General features: G+C 42.7%; 1 protein-coding gene across 2 annotated transcripts; it reads right to left on the reverse strand.

Moving 5' to 3' along the window:
- Positions 1-2,577: 2,577 nt before the first annotated feature.
- Positions 2,578-10,763, reverse strand: RBM7 (RNA binding motif protein 7). Of its 2 annotated transcripts, none has more exons than XM_044996933.1 (5): positions 10,610-10,763; positions 8,656-8,818; positions 6,105-6,207; positions 5,107-5,206; positions 2,578-4,221 (listed from the first exon to the last, which is right to left on the reverse strand). In XM_044996933.1, the coding sequence occupies exons 1-5, from the start codon at positions 10,703-10,705 to the stop codon at positions 3,781-3,783; spliced, it is 903 nt and encodes a 300-aa protein (XP_044852868.1). In that variant the 5' UTR covers positions 10,706-10,763; the 3' UTR covers positions 2,578-3,780. The 2 variants fall into 2 exon arrangements, with proteins under 2 accessions (XP_044852868.1, XP_044852867.1); XM_044996932.1 differs by having other exon boundaries at positions 5,107-5,209; positions 10,610-10,762.
- Positions 10,764-12,664: the final 1,901 nt, after the last annotated feature.

A 12,664-nucleotide genomic window follows, 5' to 3' on the forward strand; every position in this document is an offset into this window, starting at 1 on the left:
AAGCTTGTTAAACATTTTAAAAACCTTATTTACTTTACATACTACAATAGTTTAGTTATATATTATAGACATTAAAAAGAGACCTTCTAAAAACTTTATTACTGGCATGCAAAACCTTAAATTAGAGTGAATAAATGAAGATCCAGCACATCACTTCTGAAAGGTTGCCGAACCCTGACTTATTCAGAGAGCAGAATAGGTCATGCTAACTCAGTATGTGAACAGCTTAACTTTCTAGAACTAGCACTACACAGAAGGAAAAGGTGAGTTAAATTATGACTGATATTTCATTCTTTGCATGTTTTTATTAAATTCAATGGATCAGTAAGTCAAGTCCTGCATCTTTCCTTCATAGGAGCTATAGGAGGCGACCAGCCCAACTGACCACGGAGAATCCGACGTCTCATGGGAGACCCTGACGCAGATACTGGTAGGTCCGCCCCTCCCGCCCCCCCGCTGAGTTAGTGGCAAATTGCTACTGTTACAGAAGCAGCCACACCCCTTGGTGGGTGCCCCACCCCCACTGAACTCTAGCCACTAGGCTATGCTGCTCTGCACCCCAAGGGTGGCTCCATTGACTCTGGCCACTAGGCTGCGCTGCCCTGACCTTAGGGGTGTAGACTGTCATACATGGTAGAGAATGTGGGTAACGACCAGGACCTGCTCAAAGGTCCAGGGGAAGGAATCTAGACGATGGGAGCCCCACTGCCGCCCAAGATGGAGACAAAGAAACAGGTATGCCAGTTTTTTGGGACTGATTGGGTACTATCGCCATTTCATTTCAAACTTTGCAACCATCACCCACCCTCTTTCAGACTTGATGAAGACCTCTCAGCCGTGGCAGGTGCAGTGGTCTGACCAGTGCAACGAGGCCTTCAAGACTCTTAAAGAGCAACTCACACAGGAACCAGTCCTGCGACATCCTGACTTTACAAAGGAGTTCATACTCCAGACATCTCAGAGGTGGGCTTAGAGGCCATACTCTCCCATGAGCTGGAGGGGGATGAACACTCAGTACTGCACCTGAGTCGCAAATTATTTCCTTGGGAACATTACACAATAAAGAGGCTATGGCCGTGAAATGGGCTATTGATGCCCTGTGCTATTATCTGCTGGGGGGGAACACCTTCAAATTGATCACGGACCATGCCCCCCTCAGGTGGATACACAACGTGAAAGACACAAACCCCCGGATTATGTGCTGGTACCTCTCACTCCAACCTTACGACTTCTGTGTATTTCATCAGATAAGACCCACGCTAACACCGATTTTTTTTTCTAGAGAGGGAGGGGAGGAAGAGGAGATGGACTGCCCTTGGGGGTCCTTCTTAATGGGGATGGTGGGGGATGGGGTCTGCTTACCCTGCACTAGCCCAGACAGGGTGAAGTCCCGCCTCCCCAGCAGGACTGGGCATGCTCCAAATGCTCTAGTAGTATAAAGGGAGGATGCCCAGCTCATTCTGGGCTGGAGGCCACAGAAGAAGGACCTTTCTGGAATGCTCCTGTGGAGGGCCTGTCCCAGCCCCTAACTATGCCAGGAATCAGAGCCTCCCCATACCCTCTTGAACCCCGCTGGCTGAAGGAGCCACAGGAGGCGACCAGCCCAACTGACCATGGTGCATCTGAAGTCTTATGGGAGACCCTGACACAGGTACTGGTAGGAAGTGACCCAGAGAGGGTAATGGAGTGGTACCTTCCACCTGGGAAACCTCAGAGTGTTTTGGTAGAATGCCCCTTCTGAATCAGTGGCAAGTTGCTATGCTACTCTTAGGGCCCAGTGGAGTTGGGTGGGCTTGGGTCCCCCTACAGAGACAGCCACACCCCCTTGGTGGGTGCCCCACCCTCATTGAATTCTGGCAGCTAGCCCATGTTGCTCTGCACCCCAAGGGTGGCTCCATTGAACTCTGGCTGCTAGGCTACACTGCCCTGACCCTAGGGGCACAGACCATCACACATACATAACAGAAAATGTTCTAAGAGCTTCACAGTATTAAAGTTAGTTCTCTTCATATCATTTGCACCTTCCATAACTGATGGTAATATTTTATTATTGTAGTTGGGTGGATTTTTGTGCTAGTAAAAACTGAGCCTGATATTAAATTGAAATCCTCTTTAGTCACACAATACTACAAGTTCTCAAACATGCAGATCAGTTTGAACTGAAACGAAACTTTATGAAGATGTTACATTTAAGTTTTTTAAAATAATTATGGAGCCTGACCATTACAATACATGAGAACATGCAAAGACTAGGAGACAAGCAACTAACAGATTTTATATAGGCCAAGTAGATTAGATTTTAATAGTTCAAGAGTTTAGTCTCCATGTCTCAGTACTGCAACTTGTCATCCATTGCCAGGGTTTAAATAAGGATGGGGTCCTTAGTGATGTCTCAGTTCTTTAAATCTTTCAGGAAAACATTGAGCATATTCATTCCTCTTGACAATACTGAGAATACTGGCTATTCTATTTTCCTTATTCGGACTAGTTTGGTTTTGAGCAAGTCAATGTGACTTCATGTTTCTTATGTAAAAGACATTAAATCAAAAGTCTGAAAGAATTAGACACCTCAGTAAGTCCTGTAGTTGGTTCTGTATTTCTAATTACCACTCAATTCTCACTCAACCATAAGTTTGATAATCACTAGCTATGTAGGAGAGACACTAAGATGCAAACTGGAGAGAGACAGCTTACTGTAGAGTTTACTTCTCAACAATCCTTTGAAACTTTTCACTGAATATGCTTTCATAAAAAAGTTTATTACTATACTGAAACATAGGAATGCATATATTAAAAGGTGATCTGGACACGTGAATAGAGTTCAGTTATTTAAACAAGATTTCAATACATGTGAAATTCTGTCACACTAACAGCCTCTTGGTTACTAATCTGAAAGAAAAAAATCAACCCTTATTACTTCTGTATACTGTAACTCAGTCAGACCAAGTTTTCAGCAACTGATTTAAAAGTTAATATTGCATAAAAATTAGGGGCATACATCTAAAAATAATTATAAAATAGGTACCCCTGTTTCTCCTATGCATTAAACAAAAATTCTTTACATCAAGAAGTACAGGCTAAATTCAGATTCTTTTCTAAAATACAGACAACATACTTCAAGGGATGCAATCAGTTCCTGAGTGGTTTTAGTTACATAAACATAATTTCTTCAAACATTTTAGGCTACTGCACATAATTTTAAAACAAATATTAAAATCAAAAGGCCCAAGATTGAAACAGGGGAGAGCAAATTGAGAAGTCCTTAAATGCAAGAACTCAGAACACTGGAATTGTTTTATCCACAGATTTTACAGGGCAATTACAGTAAATACTATTCTTCAATACATTTTCAAAAGCAACATTTATTTCAGTATGAAAACACTGTTTTCAATATTTAAACTTTCACATGTATCATACCACAAGGCATTTGTTTAATGGGATTACCACCAGACCTGTTGCAGAGACTAATTTTTTTAATTACACTAAAAAAATACAAATTTTCTTTATAATACAACCAAGCTGTACAACTTCACCTCCCTCAAAGTACAATGATTTTTTTTTAAAAAGTTGTGGCACATTTCTCTACATAAAACCCTGAGGTTAAAGGTTAATACAATAAAAATGAAGCTGCTTTTTCTTTTAAAAAAGGTAATGGACGTGACTTTACAAACTTTTTTAAAAGGTAACTTACCATGTTACTCTATACACTGTTTTAAAATCAATGTGAGACCTGAAGGAGAGAGCCCATAAAAGTTCTCAAGAGCCCACTTTTAATACTGGCTAATGCCGGGATGGACGCCATTTGCCATCTCTGTAGTTCTCTCTTCTGTTATAGTCATGACTCCAGCCATCATGGCTCCTGTCTTCATAGCAGTACTCATCCCTGTTCCCTCTGGAGTAATGATCAGATCCAGGGTCATGAGGACTCCTGTCTTCATAGCTGTACTCCTCTCTGTTCCCACTGTAATGATGATCAGATCCGTAGTCTCCAAAACGCTGCTCACGGTTAAAATGTCTGCTGTCCATATGATAAGGATGGGAGTTCAGCCTGTTCTTGCGCTGTGCTGATGATCCATCTGGACGACGCTGCATTTGTGAGCCTGAAGACTGATTAAATGAATGACTCTGCTGCTGCCCCGGTGAGGTATAAGTGGACTGATCTGAATGCGGAGAACCATACTTTCCACTGTATTGTGACTGCTTCCATGTACCACTATTCATCTGGGGGGGAAAAAAGGCTAATCAAGAGAGAAGTCTAGCGGATGACTGATGGAACAGCTTAGCACTCCATGGTGCAAGACTTAGGACAGTTTTTTAAATGCTTAAAGGGCTAGGAGTTCTGCATTACATAAATAGTAAATACAGGGGGAATACCATGCACTATGTGCATCAGCATTCATGGCAGCCACACTCTCTCTACTGTAGACTTTAACATAATTCATACAGAATTTTCAGCCTTCTAATGAATCGGGCCTGCTTAACTCCTCTCTTTTAAATGATATACTAAATAAAATTCAGCATAATAAAAAGCAAGAGCATTTAATTTCTTTGAGCTGTACTTTTGGTTTAAGTGATTACACTGAGCTAAGAAACAGATGATCCAAAGGAGACAAAAAGAGAATATGTAACATACTGACCTATTTTTGGCTAGTGAGCATTTGTTTTCATAAGTTTACACTCAAGCAGCATGAAAGAAATCAGAGCTGATGGTTTTATTCATATGGATGCTAAAAGTTGTCCTTTGTGGAACAATATATGCTCCTCAACTGAAAAGCTTTGATGTGAATACTTACTAACAACAGAAGGACTGGACGCAGGTTCACAGAATAAGTTTAGAAATGTACACTGATTGCTTTATCTATAGTTACTCTTTGGTTCAAAGAGTTTCCAGGCACTAAACACTTTAGTGGCAGGAACTGTAAGCCTACTGCAATTGTACTTTCAACACTCCATAAACACATTCCTGTGAATCAGTATCTATTAAGTAAGTATCCCTCAGTAAAAAGTACTTGAAATTAAAAGGAGAGAGTTCTTTCATGTGTTATCCACCTACTGCTTGTGGCCATTAGCTTTAGATTTTCTGTTTCTATTAATTTAACAGCATACCACTTGTCTCTGAAGGTTATCAGGAGATGAGAAAGACCTCTGGAGCATCTGCACAGATGTGAATCCTGTTGCTAAAGTGTTATCTGTGCTCCTATCATATCTGCTGAAGAAAGATTAGGAATTTTAGTCTTTAGTGTTTCATACCATCATTGTGCAAGTTAAAGGGGCATCAGCAGCCTAATAACATTAGTTTTTTCTTGGTTTTTTTTTTTTTAAACCAAGTAGTGCTGTAACTTTGTTTAAGGGCTTGCTTATTGTGTGCATCTGACAGCCCTTTGCCCACTTATTTTCCCTTTTCTGTGTGGGTCTTTCACACAGCAATGGAAAAACATTCTTAAACAGGGAAGACCACAAGAATTGGCAGGTGGACTCAGAGGCAGGAAACTGCTTTTAGCTTTTCTCAAAAGGGACTAGCCATCAAGGTAACAGCATATCTTTAACATTCTCCCATTGGCATAATTACTCCACCATGGCGAGAAGCGGAAGCTATCCGTGGGAGAGCATCTTCCGTCAACATAGCACTGGTGTGGGCAGCACAAAACTTGCATTGCTGAGGGAGCATGGGGGCCTTTTACCACACCCCTGAGTGACATCAGTTAGATCAACTTACGCAGTAGTGTAGTCCTGCCCTAAGTAGCTACAAATTTTCCCTAGATTTTTCCCAAAAGAACACAGCTCACTAGAGCATCTAAAATGGAAAGCTTTAGAAAAGTAGTGTTTCATATTAGGCATGCCTTTTTCAAACTTTTTTTTTAAAAAAACAGAACAACCAAATACTTTTCCTCACAGTAGGTTCCTAATTTTTATTTTGTTGCCCCAAGAGATATAACTGTGCTCTACCTACAAACAAACAGGAAGAGGGCCTCACACTGGAAAGAAGGTACAACTGCTACTCTGCCCAAGAGCAGGACAGCAGCTACAGGAAAGTCACCATATATTAAATGACTGAAGTATATATTTGATAAGCCCTTGCTGGGAGGTAGGACAGAAGTATTTACCTGTTGGAATTTGGTGTTGAATGTGGTGTGCTGGAAGGACTTGTATTAGCGGTTCCATGCTGGGAATAAGATGAATTGCCATCTTGAGATGCATGACTACTCCCTGAATTAAAACAAACATTTTTATAAGACAACCTAAAGAATGAATGGAAGTTTGGATAAGAAGTGAACACCTGTTAGAAGATGATGGAAACACTTTTGCATTGCTTAATTAGCTTTGGAGTTTCATCAGTGAACAGCCAAGTCACACAATCAGGTTTACAAAACAGGGTGTTGCAATTGTTTTAATACCCAATGGTAAAGATGCAATCAACTTGCAACATTCTTGCTAGTAAACCTAGTTTAACTGCAATCAGATGCAACTGTTACTAACATGCCAGTAACAGTAATTTGTTTTAAAAAAAATACCCAAAACTAAAGCTATGAGGAGTTTAGCGCAGCAGTCCTCAACCAGGGGTTCATGTACCCTGGGGGTACTTAGAGGTCTTCCAGGGGGTACATCAACTCATCTCAATATTTATCTTGTTTTACAGCAGGCTACATAAAAAGCACTAGTGAAGCCAGTACAAACTAAAATGTAATAGACAATGATTTGTTTATACTTCTCTATGTATTTTATACTAAAATTTAAGTACAATATTTATATTTCAATTGATTTATTTTATAATTGTATAGTAAAAATGAGAAAGCAAGCAATTTCAGTAATAGCATGCTGTGACAGTTTTGTATTGTCGATTTTGTAAGTTTTTTCAGGTGAAACTTGGGGATTACACAAGACAAATCAGACTCTTGAAAGGGGTACAGTAGTCTGGAAAGGTTCAGAGCCACTAGTATCTCTTGGAGCTATAAAATAGATAATCTAAACATATAGCAGTAAACCTGAAGAGTGAGCTCTCCTTACCTTGTAGGAAAGCTTATGTTTCTAAAGGCAACTTATTTCACTAATGGTTTGAGCCTCACTTCTTGAAAGCAAATGGACTCATCAAGGCAGGGACCATTTCTTATGCTATACAGCACTAAGCACAATAGGGCAGTAATCTTAGTTGCACTCACTAGATACTACCATAATGTATTAATAGTCTGAGCTTTGCTTCTGACTCCAGTTATACTGTATTACACTCCAAATGACTAAACTGTGCATTCACTGAACTCCATTCTTTCACCTATGTAATAGGCATGAATATATTTAATTCTTTACCAACCCCACTTATCTGGTACTACATATATAAACCTTTTGCACGAAACCCAAGAAAATAAAGTTAATGAATTCTATTGCCCACAGGCTGTACATGGACCACCAGAGCATTCCATAAGGCTCGCATCCTGCTTCAACACAGTACGCTAACAGCCAATTTATTAGCATTTTGTCATGCTTGCATCATTTTGGTTTGCACAAGTGTGTTAAAAGGTTTTCTATGTACAGTATTGTCTATCTAAATATGTACACAACATGCTGAACTTAAAATAAATCAATATAGGTGACTTTAAATCTTATTAAAATATGTAGATTCTGTTAAACGCAACTTTGTGTGGGTCAATGTGGCCCTCCTGTGTAATAAGGGTAGGCACCACTGATCTAAAGGACTACCACCACTTTTTGAGCACTCTTAACCAAGAATTCCAATATTTATTTCCTTCCTCTTTTCAGGCATGACAGTCAGTCCCACTGGTAAACCCAGGCATTCACTCAGACTCTATATTGTTGCTTCCAGAACATTATACAATTTCATGACTGCACCTCTTCAAAACCTCATTAGCATCACAGGTGGAAAAAAAAAAAAACTAGAAACAAAAAGATTTCCCCCCTTTCTGAACATGCAAATTCCAACTCTTGAATTTGTTAAACAGCAGCAATTTATCCCTACTTGAGAGATCTTCATTTGCCATCCTATCCATTTCCAAAATATCTTCAATAAGTTGCACCCTCTCTATCTTCCTCTCTGGCAACTCCCTGTACACTAATACAAGACCTCACTGCTTGGTCAATAATCAAAACTGAGGTGAGAGACTAGGACTTTCGTGAAAAACAAATCCCATCATTTGAGTCTGAGCCATTTCTGCTGTTTCAATGCTATTAAGACAACTTTGGGTATATACTCAGCTACATCAGAAGCTCTCCCCCCATACTCTGAATCTGAACAGCCTTGAGAAAATGTAGTTCTCTAAATACATAGATGTAATTGATTATTAGGATACTAGTGTCACCATTCACACAATATTTGCAGTGTAAAAAACAAAACCTGAAATCAAAAGTTAACACACCAAAAAAAGCAACTTATGTTCAGGCAGAACTGACAGACAAGTCTCTTGCTGCAGGAAAAGTTAATAATAATACTAAGGAAAGGCTAGTGTACCATCTGTTCTGACACCTTCATTTCACAAATATACCAACCATTAGAAAAGTGAATGACAATTTGATATCCTGCAATGAATATCCTTTTTATCTAAAAATATTAAATATAAATTGTCACGTTTTTTGTGAAGGGGGGGAAAAGATAACTTCACTTTGCCTAAAACAACTAGATTCTTTAAATGTTTATTTCATGGATACCTGATCGGAACTGAATTTTGATGGGCCTTCCAAAAAGTTTGATCCCATTAAGCAGACTCATTCCATAAGGGACAGATTCTTCGTGTTTGAAATTCACAAATGCAAATTGCTTTGGTTTACCATCTCTATCCTTAGGTATTTTAACTTTAATTACTGGACCTGCCTGCAAATCAAGAAACAAAAAATGTTAAATAAAAATGGAGCAAGTTCAGAAGAGTTTTACTCTTACAAAGAAATGGAAAAAAGGAAATCAAGAAACTCATAAGCAAGCACACAAAGAACACCACACGCATTCCAGTTCTGCAGAGACAGGTTACATGCATCTGTATTTAAGTGAAGCTGTTTGGGGCAAGGAGTATCTTTTTATTATGCATGTATACAATGTCGAGATAATGTCCTCTAGACACTACAATACAAAGAGATGAAGCAGTTGTAGTTATGCAAGCCACCTATGCCAGTCTAAGAACAAAATGTGTACTGCAATAGAAGGGTAAGACTACCTCAAATTAGAAAGGGAAGAAAGAGACCAAGGAATAGGCTCGATCAATACTGCCAGCCACAAGCAATCAGAAATAGTGACCTTGGTTTAAAAATCATGACATCTAACAATAATAAGTTTTGGTTTCTGTGTTTCCTGGTTTGAGCCTTTAGGTCACCACTAGGTCACATTTCAAGCTTTCCTTCACAATTATGATTTTTTTTTAAAGTGTTAGTTGATGGTTCAGGGGTGAGGCACTGGCCTATCCTAATACTTGGAGTTCAAGACTGGTGACTTCCTGTATGATCTTGGTTAATTCATGTAGCCTCTCTGTGCCTCAGTACTTCACCTATAAAATGAGAATATTCCTCCACCTCAGAGTATTGAGGACAATACATTACAGTGTGGTGAAGTGCTTTGAGGTCTGCTAATATAAAGTGCTTAAGAACTAGGTGGTATTATTATTCAATCTACTTCAGCAGTTGTGCCTTCACAAAACCACGCACTATCATGAGCTTGGCAATAAAACTGTAAGAGTTTTAACAGTGCTGATGCAGGATTTGATGTGCAAAATTCTCTGATCTGCCTTTTGCAGGAGGTCAAACTAGACAGGGTTCTCAAAGTGTCGGTCACAACCCCAAAGTGCGTCATAACCCTGTTTTAATGGGGTTGCCAGGGCTGGTGTTGGACTTGCTGGGGCCCAGGACCAAAGCCAAGGGCTTCAGGCCTGGGCAGTGGGGCTCAGGTTACAAGTCCTCTGTGTGGGGCTGAAGCCCTGGGCTTCAGCTTTGCTCCCCACCTGCTGCATGGGGTGGTGAGGCGTGAGCTTTGGCCCCTCCACCCGGGGTGGTGGTGGTGCTCAGGCGGGCGGAGGCTTCGATCCCACCTCCTGGGGGCGTGTAGTCATTTTTGTGCAATGACGTTTGAGACTCACGGAACTAGATAATCAAAATAGTTGCTTCTGCTTTAAAATCTGAGTTATGTCTACACTGCACCACTAAGCCCAAACCCTGAGTCAGGCTTGAGCCTAAGACCTCCCTCTTGGTCCGAGTCACTCTGACCGAAGCCAGCAGGCCTTCAAGGGCGCTGGGTGGGAATCCCAGTCCTGCTGTGACATGTTGCAGGGGGGCTGCAGCTCAGAGCCTCCGGCCCGGCGGGCGGTGCAGTGTGGAGGTGTTCGCAGGGCTGCGGGGCGGGGCTCCCGTGAGCACACGCCCAGTTTTACCCTGCAGGGGGTGGGGGAGGGGCGGGTGACCAGAGTCCCGATTTTGGCTCCTATCACCCCTCCCCCCGTGGCCACGTTCCCCACTTGCTGTCTGGTCACCCTTGGCTCGGCCGGGCCCGCGGGCGGAGCCTGGGAGGGGGGCGGGGCTGACACCCACTGGCGGGGGGGGGGGGGGTGGCTGCTGCCGGGAACCGCCCGGTCTCTTCCCGCCCCCTCAGATCCCGCCCCCAGGAGCGCGCGGCAGCCGATACCTGGTGGAAGAGCTCGAAGATCAGCTCCTCCGTCACCCGGGGGTCCAGGTTCCCCACGAACAGGGTCCGGTTGGCCTCGGCCGCCGCTGCGCCCATCTCCACGCACGGGCCCCGACTTACTGCGCAGGCGCCGGTCGTGCATTGCGCAGGCGCAGCCGTTTGAGGGCGAGGCGTCGCTTGTCGCGCGCGCTGGCCAGGGCGAGAGTTTTCCGCCTTCACGCGAGAGCTTCACGGTGGCAAGAGCATGAGGGGGGAGACTCCCCGGTGTGCGCATGCGCAGTCCTAAGAGGAAGGGTATAAAAGCTAGGTGTTCCGTTGCTTCACTTTCCTTGCCTGGGTTACCTTGGGAGGAGGCGGCGGAGGGGCACGGTTCGGGGAGTGGCTGCGGCTAAGGAGGGAGCGGGCAGGAGGGGACTAGGAAGTGGGCTGCAGCTGGACTGTCTGCTAGGCACAGTTTTGCAAAAATCACGAGGCTGATTTGAAAACAATGAAATTCCAAAAATACCCTGGTGAATGGAGGGGGGGGCTGTCTGTCTTTGCCTTGCAGGTGTTGAGTCTGTAGGTCATAGTTCAAACGTTTTCCCTCAATTGGCAGGGCTTGGAAACCTGTTTTTTGTTAAGTCTCATATAAGCATGTGACTCCAGAAGCTGGGGTTTCCAGAGAAACACCGAGTATGGTGAGAGTGGGCAACACTGTAAAATGATACGGGAATCGTGGGTGACTTGCTTAGCAGGAGCTCAGCCTGGATGATCATTTTGGACCTTTACACTCTATATGTCTGGGATGTGCTGTTTAAACATATGGGGGAAAGGAAAGGCTGTAGAAAGCACGAGTTCCAGTGTGTACCATGTTGTTGAGAGAGAGAGTGAATGTTTCCCAGCAGCTGCAAGGGACATTAGTTTTGCAAGAAACTAACCACACGGATAACTGAGTTGCGTAACACAATGTATTATGCCCAATAACACCAAATATGAGGAAGTGTAAGAAAGATACTATCACAGACTACCAGGAATCCCAAGATTTATCAATCAATCAATAAATAAACCTGTGCCTTACCTTGAAAGATGGCATTCTGCTGTGTAACCACCTGCTAGCTGATCCAGAATGGACAGTAAAGACAAATGGGCAGAGAAACTCAATATGTAATCCTATTCTGGGTGGGCGGTACCTACCTCTGACAGATACCTGAGGGGGTGTGACTTTCTCTTGCACAGTGGTAAGAGGTACAGCTGAAGTCTCACTGAATTTAATTCAGTTGCTCAGTTCTGGGGAGTGGAGGGGGAAATGCCTAACTCTGGGAAGAAGGAAAGGACAGAATAAAAGTGAGGACCACCCATAACCATATGACACAAAAGAAGGCAACAGGCTGATTCCCTGCAGACTCAGGGACACAGCCAGGTATTGAGGCCTGCAGAAGGATGTTAATCAGTCGAAGTACAGTACACAGGGTAGAAATGAAAACATGACTGCTGCCCCCAGGGGCATACAATCTAGAAGCAAAGATCAGACAAGGTGCTCCAGGAGATTCTGGCAATGGGTAATTTTGCATATTTCCTTATTTATAGGAAAGTTAAGATTCTGCAGGAACTGATAGGAGCATCATTTAATCAACAAGAATGATTAAAGGTCTAGAGAACATGACCTATGAAGGAAGGCTGGAAGAACTGGGTTTGTTTAGTTTGGAAAAGAAGACTGAGAGGGGACGTGATAGCAATGTTCAGGTATCTAAAAGGGTGTCATGAGGAGGGAGAAAACTTGTTCACCTTAGGCTCTAAGGATAGAACAAGAAGAAATGGGCTTAAAGTGCAGCAAGGGAGGTTTAGGTTGGACATTAGGAAAAAGTTCCTAACTGTCAGGGTGGTTAAACACTGGAATAAATTGCCTAGGGAGGTTGTGGAATCTCCATCTCTGGAGATATTTAAGAGTAGGTTAGATAAATGTCTATCTGGGATGGTCTAGACAGTATTTGGTCCTGCCATGAGGGCAGGGGACTGGACTCGATGACCTCTCGAGGTCCCTTCCAGTCCTAGAATCTATGAATCATGGGAAAACCA

This window comes from Mauremys mutica, chromosome 22 (assembly GCF_020497125.1).
Source record: "Mauremys mutica isolate MM-2020 ecotype Southern chromosome 22, ASM2049712v1, whole genome shotgun sequence".
Taxonomy (NCBI): Eukaryota; Metazoa; Chordata; order Testudines; family Geoemydidae; genus Mauremys; species Mauremys mutica.